The sequence below is a fragment of the Heteronotia binoei genome, chromosome 17, assembly GCF_032191835.1.
Source record: "Heteronotia binoei isolate CCM8104 ecotype False Entrance Well chromosome 17, APGP_CSIRO_Hbin_v1, whole genome shotgun sequence".
Lineage (NCBI taxonomy): Eukaryota > Metazoa > Chordata > Lepidosauria > Squamata > Gekkonidae > Heteronotia > Heteronotia binoei.
Window position 1 is genome coordinate 55,569,642 of NC_083239.1, and position 24,684 is coordinate 55,594,325.

General features: G+C 53.2%; 1 protein-coding gene across 1 annotated transcript in view; it reads left to right on the plus strand.

Annotated features, from left to right (window-relative positions):
- Nucleotides 1-24,684, plus strand: part of LOC132585923 (echinoderm microtubule-associated protein-like 1) — a 27,392-nt gene that overhangs the window by 2,085 nt on the left and 623 nt on the right. Inside the window, exons 2-12 of the mRNA XM_060257799.1 lie at nucleotides 2,816-2,998; nucleotides 6,367-6,487; nucleotides 13,950-13,978; nucleotides 15,367-15,496; nucleotides 16,711-16,860; nucleotides 18,213-18,282; nucleotides 18,896-19,006; nucleotides 21,237-21,332; nucleotides 21,653-21,787; nucleotides 22,984-23,083; nucleotides 23,721-23,971. Of these exons, the coding sequence (XP_060113782.1) occupies nucleotides 2,816-2,998; nucleotides 6,367-6,487; nucleotides 13,950-13,978; nucleotides 15,367-15,496; nucleotides 16,711-16,860; nucleotides 18,213-18,282; nucleotides 18,896-19,006; nucleotides 21,237-21,332; nucleotides 21,653-21,787; nucleotides 22,984-23,083; nucleotides 23,721-23,971 (1,376 nt within the window). The remainder of the gene's footprint in view (nucleotides 1-2,815; nucleotides 2,999-6,366; nucleotides 6,488-13,949; nucleotides 13,979-15,366; nucleotides 15,497-16,710; nucleotides 16,861-18,212; nucleotides 18,283-18,895; nucleotides 19,007-21,236; nucleotides 21,333-21,652; nucleotides 21,788-22,983; nucleotides 23,084-23,720; nucleotides 23,972-24,684) is intronic.

Here is a 24,684-nt window from a genome sequence, read left to right on the forward strand (position 1 = left end):
ACTCTCTATGTATGTAGGACTGCTAATTCCATCCCATTCTATTGTCTGATGAAGTCTCCTTTTAGCACACGAAAGCTCACATTCTCAATAAAACTCCGTTGGTCTTAAAGGTGCAACTGGATTCCAACCTTGTTCCAAGGTTTCAGTGTAGAAGGTTTTGAGAGTAAAAACTCTTTGTCTATTCTGGTGTCTGACAAAGGGAGGTTTTGGACTTTCAAATGCTCCTGCCCCTCCCCCCCCCCCCCCCCCCCCCCCCCGAAACCACATTGGTCTCTGATGATCAGGGGACTGGATAAGCATATGGAGCAGAGATCCATCAGCGGCTATTAGCCACAGCGCATTGTTGGAACTCTCTGTCTGGGGCAGTGATGCTCTGTATTCTTGGTGCTGGGGGGGGCACAGTGGGAGGGGTTCTAGTGTCCTGGCCCCAATGATGGACCTCCTGAAGGAACCTGGTTTTTTGGCCACTGTGTGACACAGAGTGTTGGACTGGATGGGCCATTGGTCTGATCCAACATGGCTTCTCTTATGTCTGGGGCAGTGATGCTCTGTATTCTTGATGCTTGGGGGGGGGGCACAGTGGGAGGGCTTCTAGTGTCCTGGCCTCACTGATGGACCTCCTGATGGCACCTGGTTTTCTTGGCCACTGTGTAACACAGAGTGCTGGACTAGATGGGCCATTGGTCTGATCCAACATGGCTTCTCTTATGTCTGGGGCAGTGATGCTCTGTATTCTTGGTGCTTGGGGGGGGCACAGTGGGAGGGCTTCTAGTGTCCTGGCCTCACTGATGGACCTCCTGATGGCACCTGGTTTTCTTGGCCACTGTGTAACACAGAGTGCTGGACTAGATCGGCCATTGGTCTGATCCAACATGGCTTCTCTTATGTCTGGGGCAGTGATGCTCTGTATTCTTGGTGCTTGGGGGGGGGGGCACAGTGGGAGGGCTTCTAGTGTCCTGGCCTCACTGATGGACCTCCCGATGGCACCTGGTTTTCTTGGCCACTGTGTAACACAGAGTGTTGGACTGGATGGGCCATTGGTCTGATCCAACATGGCTTCTCTTATGTCTGGGGCAGTGATGCTCTGTATTCTTGGTGCTTAAGGGGGGCACAGTGGGAGGGCTTCTAGTGTCCTGGCCTCACTGATGGACCTCCTGATGGCACCTGGTTTTCTTGGCCACTGTGTAACACAGAGTGCTGGACTAGATGGGCCATTGGTCTGATCCAACATGGCTTCTCTTATGTCTGGGGCAGTGATGCTCTGTATTCTTGGTGTCTGGGGGGGCACAGTGGAAGGGCTTCTAGTGTCCTGGCCCCACTGATGGATCTCTTGATGGCACCTGGGTGTTTTTGGCCATTGTGTGACACAGAGTGTTGGACTGGATGGGCCATTGGTCTGATCCAACATGGCTTCTCTTATGTCTGGGGCAGTGATGCTCTGTATTCTTGATGCTTGGGGGGGGGGCACAGTGGGAGGGCTTCTAGTGTCCTGGCCTCACTGATGGACCTCCCGATGGCACCTGGTTTTCTTGGCCACTGTGTGACACAGAGTGTTGGACTGGATGGGCCATTGGTCTGATCCAACATGGCTTCTCTTATGTCTGGGGCAGTGATGCTCTGTATTCTTGATGCTTGAGGGGGCACAGTGGGAGGGCTTCTAGTGTCCTGGCCTCGCTGATGGACCTCCCGATGGCACCTGGTTTTCTTGGCCACTGTGTAACACAGAGTGTTGGACTGGATGGGCCATTGGTCTGATCCAACATGGCTTCTCTTATGTCTGGGGCCGTGATGCTCTGTATTCTTGGTGTCTGGGGGGGCACAGTGGAAGGGCTTCTAGTGTCCTGGCCCCACTGATGGATCTCTTGATGGCACCTGGGTGTTTTTGGCCATTGTGTGACACAGAGTGTTGGACTGGATGGGCCATTGGCCTGATCCAACATGGCTTCTCTTATGTTCTTATGTGACACAGAGTGTTGGACTGGATGGGTCTTTGGCCGATCCAACATGGCTTCTCTTATGTTCTTATGATCTCCTGGGCTCCAGTCTAGCTGTTCTACCGAAGACCAGTGAGGCTCCCCTCGGAAACAGCCTCTAACATCTATTTGTTTTAAAACAACAGGGCACAACTTCTGTGTAGCGCTTTCCGTATCCAAAGCACGTCACTGACGATACCTTCTTGGAGCTCTTAGGACAGCCCTGCAAAGTGGGCCAGTCTGATATCTGGCAGAGGCCAGACCCACCCCTGGGATCTCCCAGCTTAGCTGCTTCTCTTCTTAGCTGCTCTGGCGCTCCAGCTTCCAATGCGGAGCCTTGTGTGTAGCGCTGGAGAAAGCACAAGACAAACAGGTCCCTGTCGAGAGGAGCATACAGTTTAACATCGGAGGCAGCTGAGGACACAGGAAGCTGATCCAGTCATACCGCTTGCATGCTGCCGGATAGCCTTCGGTTAATAATAACTATCACTGTTTCTTAGCCCACCAACCGCCAAGAGTTTTTAAAAAGGGGGTGGGGCCAGACAGGGCTTTTGCCCGGCAAGACTTCTGATTGGCCATTGGAGATTTGATTGGCTGTGCAGATTTTTTTTTAAAGGTTGCTTTGGCAGCTGCGGCCACCACGGCACAAGGATTTGCACTATGCAGCTGAACATAAGTGGACAAAAAGGTTGGGTGCTCCAGCTCAGTCTACCTCGCTGGGTTGTTGCGTTACAAACAAAGCTCTGACTGATGATGTCACATAAAGACATCCAATCTTTTTCTCTTCCCCCCACCCCTCCCTGCCAATCCCCCTTCCCCTGCCTCGATCTCGCTCCCCACAGATGATAACCTCTCCGGCACCAGCGGGATGGAGGTGGATGACCGCATCTCCTACCTGGAACAGCGACTCCAGCTGCAAGAAGACGAGATCCAGGTGCTGAAGGCAGCCCTGGCCGACGTCCTCCGTCGCCTCACCACCTGCGAGGAGAACGGGCTCAGCCTGCAGAAGAGGGGGCCCAACAAAGGTACTGGGATGGGGAGGGAGGAAGGAGGCCGGGTGGGGGGGAGCTGTTGAGGACCGCCTGCTCGGGGTCTGGAGTCTTAGCTGAACTCCACACACGCAACAGAAGCACAGTGTCTAGATCACGTGATGTGATGGTATCGCTTTGCTCTGCTCTGGTAAGACCTCCCCTGGAGAATTGTGTTCAGTTTTGGGCACCACATTTTAAGAAGGAACTAGACAAGCTGGAATGGGTCCAGAGGAGGGTGACGAAGATGGTGAGGGGTCTGGAGACCAAGTCCTATGACGAAAGGCTGAAGGAGCTGGGGATGTTTAGCCTGGAGAGGAGGCGGCTGAGAGGTGATAGGATTACCATCTTCAATGACTTGAAAGGGCTGTCCTATAGAGGATGGGGTGGAATTGTTTTCTGTGGCCCCCCGAAGGTAGGACCAGAACCAATGGGATGAAATTACATCAAAAGAGCTTCCGGCTCGACATTAGGAAGAACTTCCTGACCGTTAGAGCGGTTCCTCAGTGGAACAGGCTTCCTCGGCAGGTGGTGGGGTCTCCTTCCCTGGAGGTTTTTAAGCAGAGGCTAGATGGCCATCTGATAGCAATGAGGATCCTGTGAATTTAGGGGGAGGGATTTGTGAGTTTCCTGCATTGTGCAGGGGGTTGGACTAGATGACCCTGGAGGTCCCTTCCAACTCTATGATTCTAACAGTCTCCAATGTCACCTGGAGGTCTTTCTCTGCATCCCCTCCCCCCCCCAAAAAAAAAACTGTACCAGGATTTTTGGGGGAAGGGGTCTTTCTTTCACCTGCTAGGTTTTTCCTGTCTTAGCTATATCCCACCCCCCCCCCCCCACCCCCAGCTTTGGTACAATGTTTCCTGAAAGTTCACACTCAAAAGTGCGTTTGCCAGTGTGTGGAGAGAAAAAGGTGGATTTGGGGACCTCCCTGTCCCCATTCAGGGCCATTTCTCCCCCACCAGAGTCCTCTCAGGTCGACCATCCCCTCCAACACACAGAGAACTTTGGCAGAGCAAAGTCTGGGTCCAGTCAGGCACCTTTAAGACCAGCCCACTTTTATTCAAGATATAAACATTCGGGTGCAAGCACACTTCCTCAGATACAGTGATACAGAACTTCCCCAACCATTACATATAGGAAGAAAGGGGGCTGGTTGTCACGAAGGGCTAGTGAGAGTCAAGATGCAAAAGTACTGCGTGAGGATAGCTGAGACCGGAGTCCAGGCAGTTCGTTACATCCGTGAATGGCAGCAAATCAGCATACAAGAGTGAACAAACAGATGTCCCCCAGGGACACCATCAAGAGAAACAAAGTTCAGTTCTGGGTATAAGTGAGAACTGAGAGACTTGTCATGTGTTCATGTGCGTTCCTCCAGATTCACTGGGACAGATTTTCTCAAACATTACGTATAGTTAGGGAGATTCGTTGTCAGGAAGAGCTCATTAGAGTCAAGGTGCCTAAGTGCTAAGCAATAAATACAGCTAAGATTGGAATAACATATTAGGTAAGAGATGTAAATAGAAACAAGTTGGCATACTGATAATAAAGGAGTTAACAACAGTACTAAGTTTGAGTCGAATGGCACTTTTAAGACCAACAAAGTTCGATTTCTGGGTATAGGTGAGAACTGGGTGATTTAGCATGTGTAGTGAGACAGAAGCCTATTATCTCTGTTAAGCCCTGGGGGTTCCATTGTCCTGAGTGTTGTAATCAATGTTCCCTCTAAGCCGCAGAGTCTTGTGAGCAAAAATTCTACTTTGTGAGCTCCTGGCATGGAAGTGGTGAGCTGCTGCATCAATGAGTGTGCTCCGGGGTCCTCCTTCCTGAGCTAAGACAAAAATGTGTGAGCTGGAAGCTAAAAATCTGTGAGCTAGCTCCATGGCCAGGGTGTGGGAGTCGGTGAGGTAAGCGGCCGCCTAGGGTGCCAGCTCACCAAGGGGCACCTCCCCCCACCCTGCCGATATTGAGCTTGAAATATATCACACTGCACAGGATTATTTGAAGTTATTGGTGATTTGTGTACTAAAACTATTTTTCTAATTGAGAGATAAAAGCAAAGATTGATGATGTTGTCACGTTACTTATTCTCACAATTTTTTTTTTAGAAAAAATTTAAAATTTAAATTAAAAATGAACATATGAAGCTGCCTTCTACTGAATCAGACCCTCGGTCCATCAAAGTCAGTATTGTCTTCTCAGACTGGCAGCGGCTCTCCAGGGTCTCAAGCTGAGGTTTTTCACACCTCCTTGCCTGGACCCTTTTTTGGAGATGCCGGGGATTGAACCTGGGACCTTCTGCTTCCCAAGCAGATGCTCTACCACTGAGCCACCGTCCCTCCCCTGATGTGATAAAATGATATATTTAAATTTAAAGATGATAAATTAAAAATGTGAAGGGTTTCACGTTTGGTGTTCTCAAATTCTCCTACATTTTTCCAGTTTTTTTAAAACTGGGAGTGGGGTTGCTAATACAAGTCTTGCCTAGGGCTCCAAAAAAACTAGCGCCTGCCCTGGCTAGCTCACGCTAACTCAGCTAACAACAGTACTAAGTTTGGTTGTAATGACTTTTAATTCAACCATCTCCCATTCCGGTCTCTTTCTGCTTTTCCCTCACCTTGAAAGCCTCTTGCTGGGGTCGCCACAAATTGGAGGCTCAGCAGGGTCAATATTTATGGGACTATCCTGGGCAATCCAGGTCAGGACAGAGCAATAGAAGCGATCACCAAATCTTTTTTGAAAAAAGATGGCAAACGCCACACTGGCAGCAGAGGGGAGGAAATGGGGGCACCAGGAGATACCAGGAAGTATCTCCCGCCCCGTGGATGCTCTGTTGCCCCTCTGACTCTCTCTGCATTGAGGAAGGCAATGAGAACACAGCAGGACACCTCCCTGTGCAGAATCAGGGCCCCTCGTACAGCACCAAGACACCTGAGTACTGCCTCCCCACATCTCTTTATAGCTTTAACTGTAAATACTGTAGCAACAACAAAGAAACCCAGCAGTTAGCACAGCATTTGATATCACACAGTCTACAAGAATGCATTTATTTCAGCGTATTAACTACATCTGAAAATCCAGCCATCTGTGAAAGTGCCACAGTTTGGCCACCCCTGCTGTAGGCAAAGAGCCAATGGGAGAGGCAAGGAAACCCCAGAAACACAGAGTCTCTTTTCCGGTTATCTTCCTGCAGTTGACAAATCCCTCTTTTTGGCAGTGAAGTGCCGGTAAACACCGCCTGCCATACACCAACCCCTAACTCTCTTCACGGGGGTGAGAAAAAGCTCAGAGCCCTGGGTGCGAAAGAGGGCCGTGGTGGGTGCAAGGCAACCTGAAAGGGGTCTCTTGTCTTTTCTCCCCTGCAGTGTACCAGCTGCTGCGGGGTCTGCCCTCCAGGCCCAGCTTGAGCAATGGGATTGTGCCGCAGAGGAGAGGCTACTCCACGTCGCCCTCGTCCCCCAAGAGAGAGCTGCTACCCGGGAAAAGGTGACAGGGCCGTTGGTTCATTCGCAGGCCTCCCTCCCTCCGTTGCTACCAAATCATTTAATCTGCATGGGGAGCGATGCGGGGGAGGAATCTCTCTTGAGCTGTTAAACCTCTCTGAATTTTTTGTCTCCTTGAACTGCTGACTTTGAAACATATTATCATCTGCTTTTGGTTCCCCCAGACAGCAGCCTGTTTGGGTCAAAAAGGTGGGGAACGTAAAAGCGATACTACCTCCCCCCCCCCCCCCCCCCCCCGCCAGGTGAGATGTTTACTCAAATGCGGCAACATTTCCAGCTTTCAATCAGAAACCGAAAATTGAAGAGAGCCAGTTTGGTGTATTGGATAAGTGAATGGACTCTTATCTGGGAGAACCGGGTTCGATTCCCCACTCCTCCACTTGCAGCTGCTGGAATGGCCCTGGGTCAGCCATAGCGTTTGCAGGGTTGTCCTTGAAAGGGCAGCTTCTGGGAGAGCTCTCTCAGCCCCACCCACGTCACAGGGTGTCTTTTGTGGGGGGAGAAGATATAGGAGATTGTAAGCCGCTCTGAGTCTCTGATTCAGAGAGAAGGGCGGGGTATAAACCCAATATCTTCTTCTTAGAGAGCCAGTTTGGTGTAATGGTGAAGTGTGCAGACTCTTATCTGGGAGAACCGGGTTTGATTCCCCAATCCTCCACTTGCACCTGCTGGGATGGCCTTGGGTCAGTCAGAGCTCTTGCAGAGTGGTCCTTGAAAGGGCAGCTGCTGTGAGAGCCCTTTCAGCCCCACCCACTTCACAGGGTGTCTTTTGTGGGTGGAGAAGATACAGGAGACTGTAAGCTGCTCTGAGTCTCTGATTCAGGGAGAAGGGCAGAGTATAAATCTGCAATTAAATAAATAAATGCATTAAAAATTAAATTAAATTCCAGACTTTGAAGAACTTAGCCTGGAGGACCAAAAATATCCTATGGGCTTTTCACAGCAGACTGGATCTGAACTCACAACTCTGGCCAATTCTGCAGTTGCATCACGGCTCTATTTTCCCTGGGGCCACAGTCGCTCCAGTGCGAATCAGAACAACAGACCCACACGGAAGGACCCCACAGCGAAAGGGAGGCAAACACCAGCTGCAGAATCGGCCTCTCTCTCTTTTTGTATTGAAATTGCAGCTGGAAGATTTTGCTGGAGACTTCCCCCCTTTCCAGTCTTTTCCCTTTTGAGTTTTATTTATCAATAGGCATCTCCTTTCATTCTTCCCCTTCCTCCAAGAAGCCCCCACCCCCGCACAACAACCCTGCAAAGCAGGTTAGGCTAAGAAAGAGCAACTGGCCTGGAATTACTCGGTGGGATCGGTAGCTGAAGCTGGAACTGAACTTCGGCTCTACAGCGGTCTTCTCGAGACACGCAGGGGCCAGAAAGAATGTCTGTCGCTTGGGAGATAGATTTCACAGCTGGGGAGAGATTAGATGAGGCATAAACAGAGAGCAGGCAGATCAAAAGGCAAGAATCTACTGCACAGTTCGGCCTGGCTTCTTGCCCAAACCTTCTGTAGCTTAGGAACCGGATGATCAATTTCCTTCTCTCCGTCTTTCTCTCTGCAGATTAATTCTCAAGGGAGGCTGTGGGATAAATAGTGATTTGCAAACAAATGTTAACGCCCTTGTGCCTCTTTGTATAAACTCCTGGATTGTCATTTAGCTGGGAGAGGGCCCAATACAGGGTGGAATGCCGCCCCCCCCTTGCAAAGAGGTATTTGGAAAAGGGGGAAAAAATTAATCATTTACAGTTGCTTAAGGACCTGGATCGTTATCATTAAGAACTGTTGATGCATGGTACAAACAGCAGCAGCACCGGGAAACAAAAGTAACAGACCACTTTGAGGAATCACTTTGCATCCACAGCTCCTATCGTGTTTGTGTTTCCTGGCGCAGCCAGCCAGCCAGGGGCCCACCGAAACCCCCATGCAGGGCACAGAAGGTGTCAGTCCTTCCCTGCTGTTTGTCCCTCTGACACCCATATTCAGAGATAGACTGCCCCTGAGCATGGAGGCTCTGTCCCACGCAGCCATAGCAAATAGCCTTAGATTTTAGTCAGCGTAGTTCCCCATGCTGCCAGTTTGGTGTAGCAGTTAAGTGTGTGGACTCTTATCTGGGAGAACCGGGTTTGATTCCCCACTCCTCTACTTGCAGCTGCTGGAATGGCCTTGAGTCAGCCACAGTGGTTCAGTGTGCAGACTCTTATCTGGGAGAACTGGGTTTGATTCCCTGCTCCTCCACTTGCAGCTACTGGAATGGCTGTGGGTCAGCCATAGCTCTGGCAGGAGTTGTCCTTGGAAGGGCAGCTTCTGTCAGAGCTCTCTCAGCCCCACCTACCTCACAGGGTGTCTGTTTTGGGGGAGGACGATAAAGGAGATTGTAAGCCGCTCTGAGTCTCCAATTCAGAGAGAAGGGCAGGGTATAAACCTGCACTCTTCTTATCTGGGAGAACCGGGTTTGATTCCTCACTTCTCCACTTGCAGCTACTGGAATGGCCTTGGGTCAGCCATAGTGGTGAAGTGCACGGACTCTTATCTGGGACAACTGGGTTTGATTCCCCACTCCTCCACTTGCACCTGCTGGAATGGCCTTGGGTCAGCCAGAGCTCTCTTATCTGGGAGAACCAGGTTGGATTCCCCACTCCTCCACTTGCAGCTGCTGGAATGGCCTTGGGTCAGCCATAGCTCTGGCAGAGGTTGTCCTTGAAAGGGCAGCTGCTGTGAGAGCCCTCTCAGCCCCACCCACCTCACAGGGTGTCTCTTGTGGGGGAAGAAGATAAAGGAGATTGTAAGCCTTCTGAGTCTCTGATTCAGAGAGAAGGGCGGGGTATAAATCTGCAATTGTGGTCGTCTTTTCCACCAACTGCTGTGCACTTTGCATGTGTGGGGATTTGGGCGGCGGGGGGGGGGGGGCTCTCACCTACTCTCCCCTGGAACTGCCGCATGGCTTTGCAGAAGCGTCTTCTCTCCTGCCTCTCTGGCTGCACGAGGAACCCTTGCTTGCTTGCTGTGCTGGTGCTGGTGCCGCTTTCTTACCTGGGCTGGCCAGAGGGGGGCGGCGGAAACAACCTCCTTTCGTGGTTAAGTCCTGGGAGCAGAGGGGAAACCCGGGCGGTTTGGGCAGAAGCAGCAGGGGGACATGAGGTGCTTTCTGCGCGGTGTGCCGCTTGGCTCGCTTGCTAAAGCTCTCTCTGGAGTCGCCTGCGCTGCTCCCACGGCTCTCGGCCTGAGATTTAGACGAGGGGTCGGTTGGACACTCCGCCCCCCCCACCTCGCAGAGGGGGGCTGAGGGCGCTGCTTGCCAGAGGCCGGGAGGGAGGCCAGCCCAGCCGCCGCTTCTCCCGCTTTGCAGTTGGCATCCGCCTCGGCCCGGGGGCTCTCCCCCTCCTCTCTCTCTCAGCTCACTCTCGTCCTCCTCCGCCCCATCGCAGCGGGCGCAGCTGCGCCTCCCCCGAGCGGCCGGCCCTGCCCCAGCAGCAGCGCGCCTCCAGCCTGAAGGACCAGCGGAGCCGCACCCCCTCCTCCTCCGGCAGCTCCTGCGGCGGCGCCAAGCGCGAAGGGTACGTGGGGAGGCAGCGAGCAGAAGGAGACGCGCCGCAGCAGCTCAGGTCGGGCGCAGGCTGCTCAGGTTCTGCAAAGCGGCGCCCGTTTGGCCGGAAGTCTCCGTTGCGGAAGCTGGCCCGGCGCCGGCAGATCGGATTGCAAAGCCCAGCCTCAGGAGGAAGCGCGGCAGGGCAGGCTTCCCCGCAGGCGTGGGAAAACCTGCCGCTTTTTCCAAAGGCCCAGCCCGCTGGACGCCTGGCGCCTGGAGGGTTAAAGGGGCGGGGCAGGGAGCTGTGGGCAGCGCCCAGGCAGGAACCCTCCCCCCCCCCCCCCGGTGGTTTCCTGGCCGAGCCGGAGCAGAAGGGAGTCTTTGGCTTCGCTTCTGACACCACCAGCGCCATGCGGAAGGCTGCGGGGAGCAGCAGTCCCAGGTAAGGGCGGGGCGGCTGGAGACCCCTCCCCAGCCCCTTTCCGCCCCCCCAAGGGCAGCAGGCGGAATCCGGGAGCCCCCCTTGGGAAGAGTCGCCCCCCCCTTTCCCAGATCTGCTTGCTAGCCGGGACATGGAGCTCCCCCCCCCCCCCCGCTGCTGGCAGAATTCAATTGGGAGTCACGGGAGGGGGGGAGGGAGGCAGAAAGAGGGGGGCTGTGGGGCACGTTCACAGCCGGGCGGGGGAGCCCCTGCTGGGCGTAGGTGGCACAGAGGCGCGCCCCTCCAAATGCGGTACTTCTGGCAGGAACCAAAGCCGAGAAAGGACTTGCCCACATCAAAATCTCTGGGCCTGGCAAAGCGTTTGGGGGGGGGGCAGAGTAGACTCTCTGTCACCCTAGGCAAGGCTCACTTCTGGCACACACCCCATTGATAAGATCACCAAGTCACATGGGGGTGCCCAAAATGGCACCCCCAGAAACCCAGCGCCCTAGGCAATCTCCTACTTTGTCTAGTGCAGGGGTGGGGTGGGGACTTTTTTGCCTACAACTCCCATCAGCCCCAGTCGTTGGCCACGCTGGCTGGGGCTGATGGGAGTTGTAGGCAAAAAAAACCATCCGGAGAGCCACTGTTCCGCACCCGTGGTCTAGCGGAAGGGTCCTTGATTGCCACCTGCCCTGCCCTTCTTTCCGCCACGGGCTTCGGAGGCTGGAGCTGGGAGAAGGGGCAGGGCAGCCTGGGTGGGGGGAGGACCGAGTGGGGCTTCTCCTGGCCCCACCCAGCACCCTTCCCTCTGTGCCAGGCTTCCAGGAAGGGAGCAGAGGCGGGTGGGAGACGGCAGACCGCTCCTCTGGGTGCCAAGGAGAGGCAGGTGGGGGGGTTGAGGCGGCCAAAGCGGAGGGGCCTTGCGGGCATCTCTCCCTTCCTGGCCAGGCTGGCTCTGGAGGGTTGGGTGGTGGAAGGTGGCGGCAGCAACCTGGCATAAGCAAAACAGGAGGCATGGCCGTCTCCTGGGCCTGGAGGGAGGGAGGGGAGGGAGCGCCCGCAGTTGCCAGGAGTGACTGTGGGTGTGGGAAGACACAAAGGCGCAGATGGGCCGGGAAGCTCAGAAGACTTAACTCCTGGGATGCCCAAACTTTCCACCCAAAGGAGTCCTTGAGGCTGCTTTGAAGAGGAACCTGTTTCTCGTGCAGCAGAGACTTCTCCGGCGCTTGCGGTCCGGCTTCCTCACTTGGAGTGAAGGCAGATGGCAAAGAACTCCTCCGTGCCGTTGGCAGAGCGGGGCATCCAAAGGACAATGCGGGAGGCCCGTGACTTGGGGAGGTCTGGCACACCAGCCGGAGCTGAAGGGCGGCCTCAGTCTTAACTTGGCACCTTTGAAGGAAAGCAGCGCTGACATCCCAGCTAGCTTACTTGCAGCAACAGGCAGGTAGACCCACAGACAGCGCCCCCAACAGAGGCCAGCCCTCTTTCCTGCGCAAAAAGCAGCTTGGCTGGATGCCCTCGTTGGAGGCTCCTCCCTCCACTAGACAGACCGCCTTGAAAGTTAGGCTTGGCCGGAGGGGGGGAGGGCGGGGCTCACTTTGAGCCATCAAGAGGCAGTGGAAGAGGGTTTTCTTTAGGGCTGCATTTTTTTGTTGCGATTTTCAAGTCTTGGTGGGTGGGTGTGTTTATGTACTCTGTTTTATTATGTGTGTCGTTTGTCCTGTTAGCCACGTGGAGTTCTGTAAGGAAGACGTGCTGCTCATAAATAATCAGAGAAGCCGGGGATACCAAATGGGGGTGGGGGGGCAAGTAGGAGGGGGCTTGTGGCCGTGTCGTGCTGGGGACTGGGGAAAATGCAGCCCGCACACTTTTTCTCCTGTGTCGCTCAAAACCAGAGAGCAAAAGGAAAGGGCACAGAGAAATAGAGATGCCTGCAACTCTCCCCTGCCAAGGTTAGAACATAAGAGAAGCCATGTTGGATCAGGCCAATGCCTCATCCAGTCCAACGCTCTGTGTCACACAGTGGCCAATATGTGTGTGTCTGTGTGTTTATACACACACACACTGTGGCTAATAGCCACTGATGGACCTCTGCTCCATATTTTTATCCAATCCCCTCTTAAAGCTGGCTATGCTTGTAGCCGCCACCACCTCCTGTGACAGTGAATTCCACATGTTAATCACCCTTTGGGTGAAGAAGGACTTCCTTTTATCCGTTCTAACCAGACTGCTCAGCAATTTTATGGAATGGCCACGAATTCTTGTATTTTGAGAAAGGGAGAAAAGGACTTCTTTCTCTACTTTCTCCATCCCATGCATAATCTTGTAAACCTCTATCATGTCACCCTGCAGTCAACGTTTCTCCAAGCTAAAGAGCCCTAAGCGTTTCAACCTTTCTTCATAGGGAAAGTGTTCCAACCCTTTAATCATTCTAGTTGCCCTTTTCTGCACTTTTTCCAATGCTACAATATCCTTTTTGAGGTGCGGTGACCAGAACTGCACACAGTACTCCAAATGAGACCGCACCATCGATTTATACAGGGGCATTATGATACTGGCTGATTTGTTTTCTATTCCCTTCCTAATAATTCCCAGCATGGCGTTGGCCTTTTTTATTGCAATCGCACACTGTCTTGACATTTTCAGTGAGTTATCTACAACGACCCCAAGATCTCTCTCCTAAGGTTCTACTAAATGGATGCAGACGTTCTCCCCATGGCTTCTGGCTAGCCCTCTGAGGAAGGGGGGGTGCTGGACTCTGGGGACCTTTGACCCTGGTGAATCCCCCCCCCCTTCACTTGCTCCTGTTCCTTTGGGATGCCGTTTCCTCCCCGCCCCCTCATCCCAGGGACTTAAAAGCAGTCAAGCACTGGGGTTTCTCTGAACATGCCAAGCCGCTCATGGCCGACAGTCATATATCTCACTCCGCTACAAGGAACCTTCTGCCCCATGGGCTGGGCTTGACACAATCGTCAGCTGAGTCAGTCAATTATCGGGATAATTATATAAGACCAAATTGGAATAATTTGACCACGGGCTGTAGCTGGCTTCCCGGTGCCAAGAACGCCACGGCACAGCTTTCCTTTCTCAGATTTCCACCTGGCTGAATTTGCTAGCCAGGGCAGGTGTGAGACTCGTTTGCCCCTGTGTCTGTGGTGGGGTAGTCTGACTCACACACCACACTTCCAGCTGTCTCTGAGATCAGTTCCTGTGGCCCGTCTGTTGTGCCAAGATAGGCATGCGTTGCAGGCTGAGAACTGGGTTCCGAAATGCGTTTGCTGATCGGCAGAGCTGTGTGGGTGTTACAGGCTGATACGAAAATGCCCAAGATATCATTAGGTGTTGCTCCCACAGAGAAGTTCAAGGGACGCTTTGCCAGAGGAGGGAGGGGGGTGTGGTGTGGAGGGGGCATCCTCCTTCCTCTCTCTCCCCTCCCCCTTTTCCCTTTCCCTTCCCTCCTAATCTCTCTGTCTCTCTCTCTCTCTCTCTCACAGCAAACCTAAGGAAGCCTCCTTCAATGCTGGTGAGTTGGGGCCATTAGCAGCCCTTCCGATTTTCTGCAGTGGGCCCAGGGGATTGGATTCAGTGAAGGAGTCTCAGCATGGGGACTGGGCACAATTTGAGGGGCAGGAGTCTGTTTGCGCGTGCGCACGTGCCTGCATTTGGGCAAGGAGGCTTGGGTGGAGGTCTGAGCATGCTCCCAGGAGAGGAACAGTCATGGGGAACTTCCTGTTTGTTTTTCAGGGTGCACAAATGACCTTTGCAAAGGGTTTTCTTCTTGGTCGCCTCTCTGGTGTAGTGGTTAAGTGCGTGGACTCTTATCTGGGAGAACTGGGTTTGATTTCCCCACTCTTCCACTTGCAGCTGCTGGAATGGCCTTGGGTCAGCCAGAGCTCTCTTATCTGGGAGAACCGGGTTGGATTCCCCACTCTTCCACTTGCAGCTGCTGGAATGGCCTTGGGTCAGCCAGAGCTCTCTTATCTGGGAGAACCGGGTTGGATTCCCCACTCCTCCACTTGCAGCTGCTGGAATGGCCTTGGGTCAGCCAGAGCTCTCTTATCTGGGAGAACCGGGTTGGATTCCCCACTCTTCCACTTGCAGCTGCTGGAATGGCCTTGGGTCAGCCAGAGCTCTCTTATCTGGGAGAACCGGGTTGGATTGCCCACTCCTCCACTTTCAGCTGCTGGAATGGCCTTGGGCCAGCCAGAGCTCCCTTATCTGGGAGAACTGGGTTGGATTCCCCACTCCTGCACTTGCAGCTGCTGGAATGGCCTTGGGTCACCCATAGCTCTTGTAGAAGTTGTCCTTGAAAGGGCAGCTGCTGTCAGAGCTCTCTTAGCCCCACCTACCTCACAAGGTGTCTGTTGTGGGGGAGGAAGGTAAAGGAGATTGTAAGCCACTCTGAGATTCAGAGTATAGGGCGGGATATAAATCCAATATCTTCTTGTATCATACTCGCCCCAGGTGACTGACCAATTGTTTGCAGGGAGGAGAGGGCTGGGAAGAAAAAGGGATGATAGACTCCTAGAGTTGGAAGGGACCTCCAGGGTCATCTAGTCCAACCCCCTGCACAATGCAGGAAACTCACGGACACCTCCCCCTAAATTCACAGGATCCTCATTACTGTCAGATGGCCATCTAGCCTCTGTTAAAAAACCTCCAAGGAAGGAGAGCCCACCACTTCCTGAAGAATCCTAGAGTTGGAAGGCAGCTCCAGGGTCATCTAGTCCAACCCCCTGCACCATGCAGTAAACTCATAAACCCCTCCCCCTAAATGTGATGTGTGAGTTTTGGAGGAAGGCCGTGGTGTGGCGATGGGGTCTCTCTGCAGCCCTGGGGGCTTGGAGGACTTCAGAGTTGCCTCTTCCCTTCTCTCATGGTCTCTCCCACTCCACTCTTGTCTTTGTGCAGAGGATGGTTACGTGAAGATGTTCTTGCGGGGACGCCCCATCCCGATGTTTGTCCCCGATGCCGTCGTTGCCACCTACAGCCTGGACGCCAAGCTGGAGCTGCCGCATAAGAAGTTGAAGCTGGATTGGGTGTATCCTTCCCCAAAGCTGCTTGGGGGTGGGGTGGGGGAAACCTGAACTGCTCTACAAGGCTGCTCCGTGCCAGGCTGGGCCCTGGGGCTGCCTCGCTTGCCTCTGTCCCCTCTGACGGGCAGAGGCTGCCAAGAGAAGGAGGACCGTTCCATCCTATGCCCTTCTGCCACTCAGACCCTGGCAAAAGGTGGGCAGGGCCAGGTAGGGCTCATACCCTGAGCCACTTGTGGGAAGGGCGGGATATAAGTCCCAAATAAATAAATAAATAAATACCCAGCAGGGCTTCTGATTGGCTGTGCAGGTTAAATGGCATCCTGTTAAAACAGAGCTTTTGCCAGAGATCTTGAACAGTTACTGTTGGAAGTATGCATAAGAACATAAGAGAAGCCATGTTGGATTAGGCCAATGGCCCCTCCAGTCCAACACTCTGTGTCACACAGTGGCCAAAAACCCCAAGTGCCATCAGGAGGTCCATCAGTGGGGCCAGGACACTAGAAGCCCTCCCACTGTTGCCTCTCCCAAGGACCAAGAAGACAGAGCATCACTTGCCCCACACAGAGAGTTCCAACAATACACTGTGACTAATAGCTACTGATGGACCTCTGCTCCATATCTTTATCCAATCCCCTCTTGAAGCTGGCTATGCTTGTAGCCGCCGCCACCTCCTGTGGCAGTGAATTCCACGTGTTAATCACCCTTTGGGTGAAGAAGGACTTCCTTTTATCCGTTCTAACCCGACTGCTCAGCAATTTAATTGAGTGCCCAAAGTTCTGGTATTGTGAGAAAGGGAGAAAAGTGCTTCTTTCTCTACCTTCTCTATCGCATGCGTAATCTTGTAAACCTCTATCATGCATGACCTCACTCCCTGCTATTTTGTGGTTGTCTCTGCTGTCTGGCAGCCATTTTGTGTCTGGCTCCACCCCAGTGGCAGCCATTTTGTGTCTGGCTCCACCCCAGTGGCAGCCATTTTGTGTCTGGCTCCACCCCAGTGGCAGCCATTTTGTGTCTGGCTCCACCCCAGTGGCAGCCATTTTGCAATTGCACCCACTCCTCCGTGTCAGAATTATGGAAGGTGCCCACAGGCTCAAAAAGTTTCCAGGTTCCTAGCCTAGACCCCGGGGGGGGGGTCTCTCTCCCTAGGCCCCAGAATCGGTGCCAGGTCTTTCTCACCTGATCCTGTTTTTCCCCCTTGACCCAACATTGCACGCCACAGTTATGGGTATCGGGGCCGAGACTGCCGGGCCAACCTTTTCCTGCTGCCTACAGGAGAGATTGTGTACTTTGTGGCTGCAGTGGCCGTCCTCTACAATGTGGAAGAGCAACGCCAGCGCCATTATCTGGGCCACACAGATGACATCAAGTGGTAAGGAGGGTGTGGCGGCCATGGTGTTATTGCACATGCAGACTGTTACAGAGGAGCCGGAAGGAAGAGCGATGCATTTGCACAGGTGTGGGGGAAAATAAATGCTGCACAATAGGGGAAAGAACCTCAGAAGACCCCTGCTTGATCTGACCAGTGGTCCATCTTGTCCTGCATCCTTCCTCACACAGAAGCCAGCCAGTTCCTCTGGAGGGCCCACAACAGGGCAGAGAGGCCAAGGCCTTCCCCTGAGAAGAACCTCAGAAGAGGCCTGCTGGGTCAGACCAGGGAGGGTCCATCTAGTCCAGCCTCCTGTCTCACACAGTGGCCAGCCAGTTCCTCTGGAAGGCAAGCAATAGGGCAGAGGCCGAGCCCTTCCCCTGAAAAGAACCTCAGAAGAGCCCTGCTGGATCAGACCAGTGAGGGTCCATCTGGTCCAGCATCCTGTCTCACACGGAGGCCAACCAGTTCCTCTGGAGTTCCAGTAATAGGCAGAGAGGCTGAGGCCTTCCCCTGAGAAGAGCATCAGAAGAGTCCTGCTGGATCAGACCAGGGAGGGTCCATCTAGTCTGTCCGAATTTATGTTATGGGCTTCCTTTTTAACACTGATCCCCAGCCTTTTCCAGAAGACTCTATGAAAGGCGGGAGGCTCCAGACAGAGCCAAAGGCTGTGAGATAAAAGCAGTACATTAGAGCGGAGCCTAAGCGTGAAAATTTGGGATCAGTTGACTTGAAGAGAGAAGCTTTAACTGTCACTGAAATAGGAAAGTTGTTTTTTTGGGGGGGGGCACAGCAAAAGGCTCTAGGCCCCCATCCCAGCCAGTCTTGGCAAGTGGTCAGAGTGTCAGGTTAGGATCTGTTAGACCCAGGTTCAGATTTCCCTTCTGCTGTGGACGCTTTGTTGGGCGACCTTAGGGCAGTCCCATGCTCTCAGGCCAGCCTGCCTCGCAGGGTTGTTGTGAAGATAACATGTAGGAGAGGAGAACAACATAAACGGCTCCATGCGGGGAGAACGATAGGGAATTAGACAACAGCTCCGGACACTCTCTGCCTAGCCTGCCTCTCAGGGTTGTTGTGAAGATAAAACGGAGGAGAGGCGAATTGCGTAAACTGCTGTGGGACCCCATTGAGGAGAAAGACAGGGTATTGAATAAAGCACATAAATAAGTACGGGGGTCCAGACAGGATTGGAGCTGAGCATTTGCCTCTTAGATTGGCACAGGGAGGGTGTAAAGTAAACAGACGTGGCTTTTTGGGATCCCATCGGGAAACAAGGATGTGGCTGGCTTTTTTGGGGGGGGGGGGTCGTCTCCAGCAGTCTGTGTGACCCAGTCTCTTTCCTCTCTCCCCCCTAGCCTGGCTGTGCATCCTGATATGGTCACCCTAGCAACTGGACAGGTGGCCGGGACTTCTAAAGATGGCAAGGTGAGGGGGCGGGGGGGAGTCCCGCAGCAAGACAGAAAGCAACAGCTCTGAGGTTGGGATGGGGAGCAGGGCAGAGAGGTCCCTGTGGCTGAAACCTAAACTGTTGGGGAGTGGAGGAGCTCTTTCAGCAGGCCAGGCCAAAAGTTTGTCCGGCCCAGCGTTCTGTTTCCGAGAGGGGACAGCTCATGAGACCCCTGTTGTCTCTGGCCTCTGGTATTCAGCCAGACTGCTCCTGAGCATGGAAGCTTCTTTTGGCCTTTCATGGCTCATAGCTGCTGAGAGACCCTTTTCCATTCAGAGGGGAGCCGCGTTAGTCTGCAGTAAAACCACTGGATTTGAATCCAGGAGCTCCGGAGAGACCTGCAAGATTTTTGGGGGGAGAGCTTTTGAGAGACAAAGGAATTTTGACTCTTGGAGGTTTCCACCCCGGAAATGTTGTGGGTCTCTTAAGGTGTTACTGGATTCAAATCCAGCTCTCTTTCATGAAATTATTTGTTTTGAAAAAGCCATTTAAACTTGAAGGGGGGCGGGACAACATCTCCTGTGGCAATGAGTTCCGGAGTTAATTGTGTACTGTGTGAGAATCTGCTTCTTTTTCTCCCCCCCCCCCCAGCCACTGCCCCCCCACGTGCGAGTCTGGGACTCTGTCAGCCTGAACACGCTTCACGTCCTGGGGCCGGGGCCCTTTGATCGCGCCATCAGCTGCGTGGGATTCTCCAAATCTGTAAGCAAGGCCTTCTTCCTCTTCTATCCCTCATTTCCCCCACCCCCCGGTCAGTTTTCCTTCTGCCCTCAGAAAGGAAAAAAATAGGAGACGTCTGCATTGTGGCCGTTTGCCTCTTTCGGGGCAAAGCCTGGAGCCTGGTCTGTTTGTGTTCAGGAGGTCTCAAGCAGCATTCCCTCTACGCTGCAGAGTCTTGGGAGCAAAAATCCTTCTTCGTGAGCGACTGGCATTAATGTTGTGAGCAAGCAATTTGGCTACTGCATCAATTAGTTTATCTTCCTGAGCGAAGACTAAAATGTCAAGTCAGTGTGCGGTTGCAATAAAAAAGGCCAACGCCGTGCTGGGAATTATTAGGAAGGGAATTGAAAACAAATCGGCCAGTATCATAATGCCCCTGTATAAATCGATGGTGCGGTCTCGTTTGGAGTACTGTGTGCAGTTCTGGTCGCCACACCTCAAAAAGGATATTATAGCATTGGAAAAAGTCCAGAAAAGGGCAGCTAGAATGATTAAAGGGCTGGAACACTTTCCCTATGAAGAAAGGTTGAAATGCTTGGGGCTCCTTCAGCTTGGAGAAACGTCGACTGAGGGGTGACATGATAGAGGTTTACAAGATAATGCATGGGATGGAGAAAGGAGAGAAAGAAGTACTTTTCTCCCTTTCTCACAATACAAGAACTCGTGGGCATTCGATGAAATTGCTGAGCAGACAGGTTAAAACGGATAAAAGGAAGTACTTCTTCACCCAAAGGGTGATTAACATGTGGAATTCACTGCCACAGGAGGTGGTGGCGGCTACAAGCATAGCCAGCTTTCTCAGGTTTGTTTGGGTTTTTTAGCAATTAGATCTCCTTTGGGGAGTAGAGAAAAGCTACAGTCACCTACTATTGTCGGAGTTGGCTTATAGCAGCTCTGGAGCGATGCTCCCTCTAAGCTGGGCAGTCTTGTGAGGAAAAATTCTACTTTGTGAGCTCCTGGCATGAAGGTTGTGAGCGACTGCATAAACCAGTTTGCTCGGGGGCCATTTTTCCTGAGCTAAGACAAAAAGGTGTGAGCAGGAGGCTGAAAAAATTGTAAGCTAGCTCACACTGACTCAGCTGAGGGGGAACACTGCTCGGGAGAGTAGAGGGACAGAACAACAAAGTTGTTTGGTATTCCCCTGATGAAGAACTGATTGCTCGAAACATGTTGGGGGTCTACACACTAGAAGAAATAATGGTCTCCTGCAGCCTTCTAGATTCCTCCCCCCCCCTGGTTTTGTCCTGCTGCCCCCTACAGACGCACACCAGAGGGAGGGACGGTGGCTCCATGGTAGAGCATCTGCTTGGTAAGCAGAAGGTCCCAGGTTCAATCCCCGGCATCTCCAACTCAAAAGGGTCCAGGCAAAGAGGTGTGAAAAATCTCCGCTTGAGACCCTGGAGAGCCGCTGCCAGTCTGAGTAGACAAGGCTGACTTTGATGGACCGAGGGTCTGATTCAGTATAAGGCAGCTTCATAAGTTTTAGGGAGGGACGGTGGCTCAGTGGTAGAGCATCTGCTTGGTAAGCAGAAGGTCCCAGGTTCAATCCCCGGCACCTCCACCTAAAAAGGGTCCAGGCAAGTAGGCATGAAAAACCTCAGCTTGAGACCCTGGAGAGCGGCTGCCACTCTGAGCAGACAAGACTGACTTTGATGGACCGAAGAGGGTCTGATTCAGTAGAAGGCAGCTTCAGAGGTTCCTTGTTTTGGCATAGTTTGAATCAGAATCCTACAGAGAGGGAAGGGCTATCTGGGCAGGAGATCCTTTGAAGAATTTGGGGCAGGGGGTAAGAGACGTTATGATCAGAACAAGCCATAGATCCAGGCCTTTTTGATTTCTACCGCCCCTCTTTTTAAAAATCCAGACTTTGACACTGAAAGCCCTGAATTCTGCAACCCGATAGTGCGTCCATAAGATTTTTACAAAATTGGCTTATTCTTTCTTCCGCCCGGGAGAATTTCCAAGAAGTCTTAAAGACAGCGATAACAGAAGGGTATGGCGAGAGGGGAATGGTATGAGATTTCCTCTGCCGTCAAGAGAACTAGAAATCTTCTGGTCTTTTAAAAACTGAAATTGTGTGAGTCTCCATAACAAGAACTTCATAGATCTGGGGGTGTGGCTTCTGTGGGGTGCAGAAATTGACTGTCATTCTTTCATGACAAATCCAGCAGCTAATTCCAGGCCTCTGCCTGTGCCCGCTTTCTCCCCCCAGAACGGAGGAGGCCTTCTGTGTGCCGTCGACGACTCCAACGACCACGTCTTGTCTGTCTGGGACTGGCAGAAGGAGCAGAAGTTGGCTGATGTTAAGGTGAGTCGTACCCTCCCTTCCTTCCTTCCTCCCTCCTTCCTTCCCTCCCTCCTTCCCTCTTTCCTTTCTTCCCTCCTTCCCTCCCTCCCTCCCTCCCTCCCTCCCTCCTTCCTTCCTTCCTTCCTTCCTTCCTTCCTTCCTTCCTTCCTTCCTTCCTTCCTTCCTTCCTTCCTTCCTTCCTTCCTTCCTTCCCTCCCGCCTTCCCTCCCGCCTTCCCTCCCTCCCGCCTTCCCTCCCTCCTTTCGTCCTCCCTCCCTTCTGTGCACCCAGTTTCGTCTCCTCCCTCCGCCTGACGCACTCTCCTCCTCTTCCTCCCCCAGTGCTCCAATGAGTCTGTGCTGGCGGCCACCTTCCACCCCACAGAGCCCACGCTGCTGATCACGTGCGGGAAATCCCACATCCACTTCTGGACCCTGGAGGGGGGCAGCCTGAGCAAAAGGCAGGGCATCTTCGAGGTAAGAGAGGGCAGAGGGGGGTCTGAATAGTTCTTTGTCCCCAGATGGAGGCGTCACCCCAACCACCCTTCTGTTTGGCCTTAGACTTGAGTTCAAATCCCACCATCACCCACCCTAATGCCAGAATGTTCATGATGTGCTCTTGGGCAACTCCAGAATGAAGCACACACGTGAAGCTGCCTTATACTGAACCGGACCCCCCTCGGTCCATCAAAGTCAGTCTTGCCTACTCAGACTGGCAGCCGCTCTCCAGGGTCTCAGGCAGAGAAGGGTCTTTCATGTCACCTCCTGCCTGGTCCTCTTTAAATTAGAGATGCCAGGGATTGAACCGGAGACGTTCTGCATGCCAAGCAGAGGTTCTGTCACTGAGCCAGAGTCCCACAATCTTCCTCTTGCCAGTTCCTTCACCAGTGTTGCAAGGCGGCAGAGAACAGCACTTGTTACTCCAATTTTACTCCACCTGGGAGGCTGCGGCTGCACCAAAATGCATACACATCACAGCCTTCAGAATCCATTTTGAACTCGCTTTATTTTTATTTTTGGTATTTTGCTGGCAAGAGGAAGATTGTGGGACTCTGGCTCAGCGATAGAACCTCTGCTTGGCATGCAGAACGTCTCCGGTTCAATCCCTGGCATCTCCAGTTTAAAGAGGACCAGGCAGTGGGGGATGGGAAAGACCCTTCTCTGCCTGAGACCCTGGAGAGCTGCTGCCAGTCTGAGTAGACAAGACTCACCCTGATGGACCAATACAGTAGAAGGCAGCTTCATGTCCTCAAATTCAGGAGCGTTTTGCAGGTGTGTCAGAACAGATGAGAGTATTGAGCAGTTCAGTGCAGTTTGTCCCTTGATGATCTATTATTCTTCGCCCGAGAGAGATGCCCTCTTTAGCCCAGCTGTTCTGCCATGTGGAGGATCCCAGCTCTGTGCTGTTGCAGTTCCCGGCATTGCCATTTTCCCAGTGCGATGGCAGCGAGATGAGTGTTTTCTGCTCTCTCCACCTGCAAAAAGTCCACAATCCCGGAGGACTGGTTCTGCCGTGTTGACTAAAGGGGCAGCTCTGAATTCTGTCTGCGCTTGTCCTGTTTGCGACTCAGCTGGGATCCCCTTGTCTTCCAGGAACCTGAGCACTGGGCAGCTTTGGGGCGGGTGGCTTCGTCCCTGGCTACGGGGGCTCATCTCCTTGCATTCCTCCGCAGAAACACGAGAAGCCCAAGTACGTCCTATGTGTGGCTTTCACGGAGAACGGAGACACGGTGACCGGCGATTCTGGAGGGAATCTCTACATCTGGGGGAAAGGTGGGGCTTTGGGTGGAGGAGGAGCTGGGGAGGCGTTTGTGGTGGGGCAGGAGATGTTGAATCTGTCTCGCTGAGCAGCTGAAATGGTTGCTTCAGGACTGAATCAGTGATGGGTGTTGACTGAATGACTCAGCATGTCCTTTTTCCTTTATTCACGGACGTGAGAACCGGGCATGGGGTAGTGGTTATGAGTGTCAGATAGAGCTCTGGCAGGGATTGTCCTTGAAAGGGCAACTGCTGTGAGAGTCCCCTCAGCCCACCCACCTCACAGGGTATCTGTTGTGGCGGAGGAAGGGAAAGGAGATTGTGAGCCTCTCTGATTCAGAGAGAAGGACGGGGTATAAATCTGCAGTCTTCTTCTCAGCTCAGGAAAAATGCAAACTACATGTCTGCAGCAGCTCACAAAGTAGACCTCTTGCTCGTGAGACTCCACAGTTCAGCGGGAAGCATTGTTTGTGTGACAGGCACCCAATAACCAGGCCCGCCGACACCCGTTGGTGGCTTTTGCTGTCGGTTGGCTATCCACCTCGTGGCTTCCACTGTGGGAGAGAGATTCTTCCCGAGAGGAAGGTCAGCAGCACCCAAAGAGATGCTGCCATTTCTGCTCCGTTTAACAGCGGTGTCCTTTGCCTGGCAGGGGGGAACCGGATTTGCCACGCTGTGCCCGGTGCCCACGAAGGAGGCATTTTTGGCTTGTGCGTCCTGCGGAACGGGACCATTGTCACAGGAGGAGGCAGGGACCGGCGAGTGGTGCTCTGGGGACGGGACTACCAGAAGCTGCAAGAGAACGAGGTAATGGGTGGCAGAGGAGGACACACACACACACACACACACACACACAAACGAAGCCGCCTGCCACCGACCCAGCCCTTCCATCCAGCAAGATCAGTATTGCCTACTCAGACTGGCAGCAGCTCTGCAGGGTGTCTCAGGCGGAGTGAGGTCTTCCACACCACCTCCTTCCTGCCTGGGCCCTTTCCACTGGAGATGCTGCCGGGGATCGAACCTGGGACCTTCTCGCCCTCCCTCGTACCAGTCTGGGGGGATGCCTGTCAACCTGCAAGGCTGAACTCCTGTGGAGCCAATCACAGCTCCGGAAAGGAGATGGGAACAGAGCAGGAAGCAGCTGGGCCCCTGTCTAGCATGGCTGGATTAGGGCCCTCCCCACAGAGCATTTTAGTTTCCATTGGCATCGGGGTGGGGGGAGGGGGTTGATGGCTGAGAGCTGCCCGCAGAGCCAGTTTGGGGTGAGCGGCAGGGGGAGGGGGCTGCAAATCCAGAGGGGGGGTCCAGCTTTCTCATCTGGAGGCTCCAAAGAGGGTGCACGAGCCAGATGTGCCCACTGAAAGGGTCGTCTTTCCTGGATCCGTTCAGCCTTTGCGGTTGTGTTTAGGTCTTTTGGAAATGTGAAATACTTTCATCCAGTGAGGGTTTTGTCTAATGCTTCATCATGGTATCAAGAGGCGACCGTAGCTTGAGAGCAAACCCCCATGGAGTTCCGTTGGGCATCCTTTCTGCATATGAGCGTAAGGATCAAGCAACGGGTCTTTTTCCTGCTAAGGACATGATGTTAGTTCTAGCTTTGCAACATTAAATCGTAA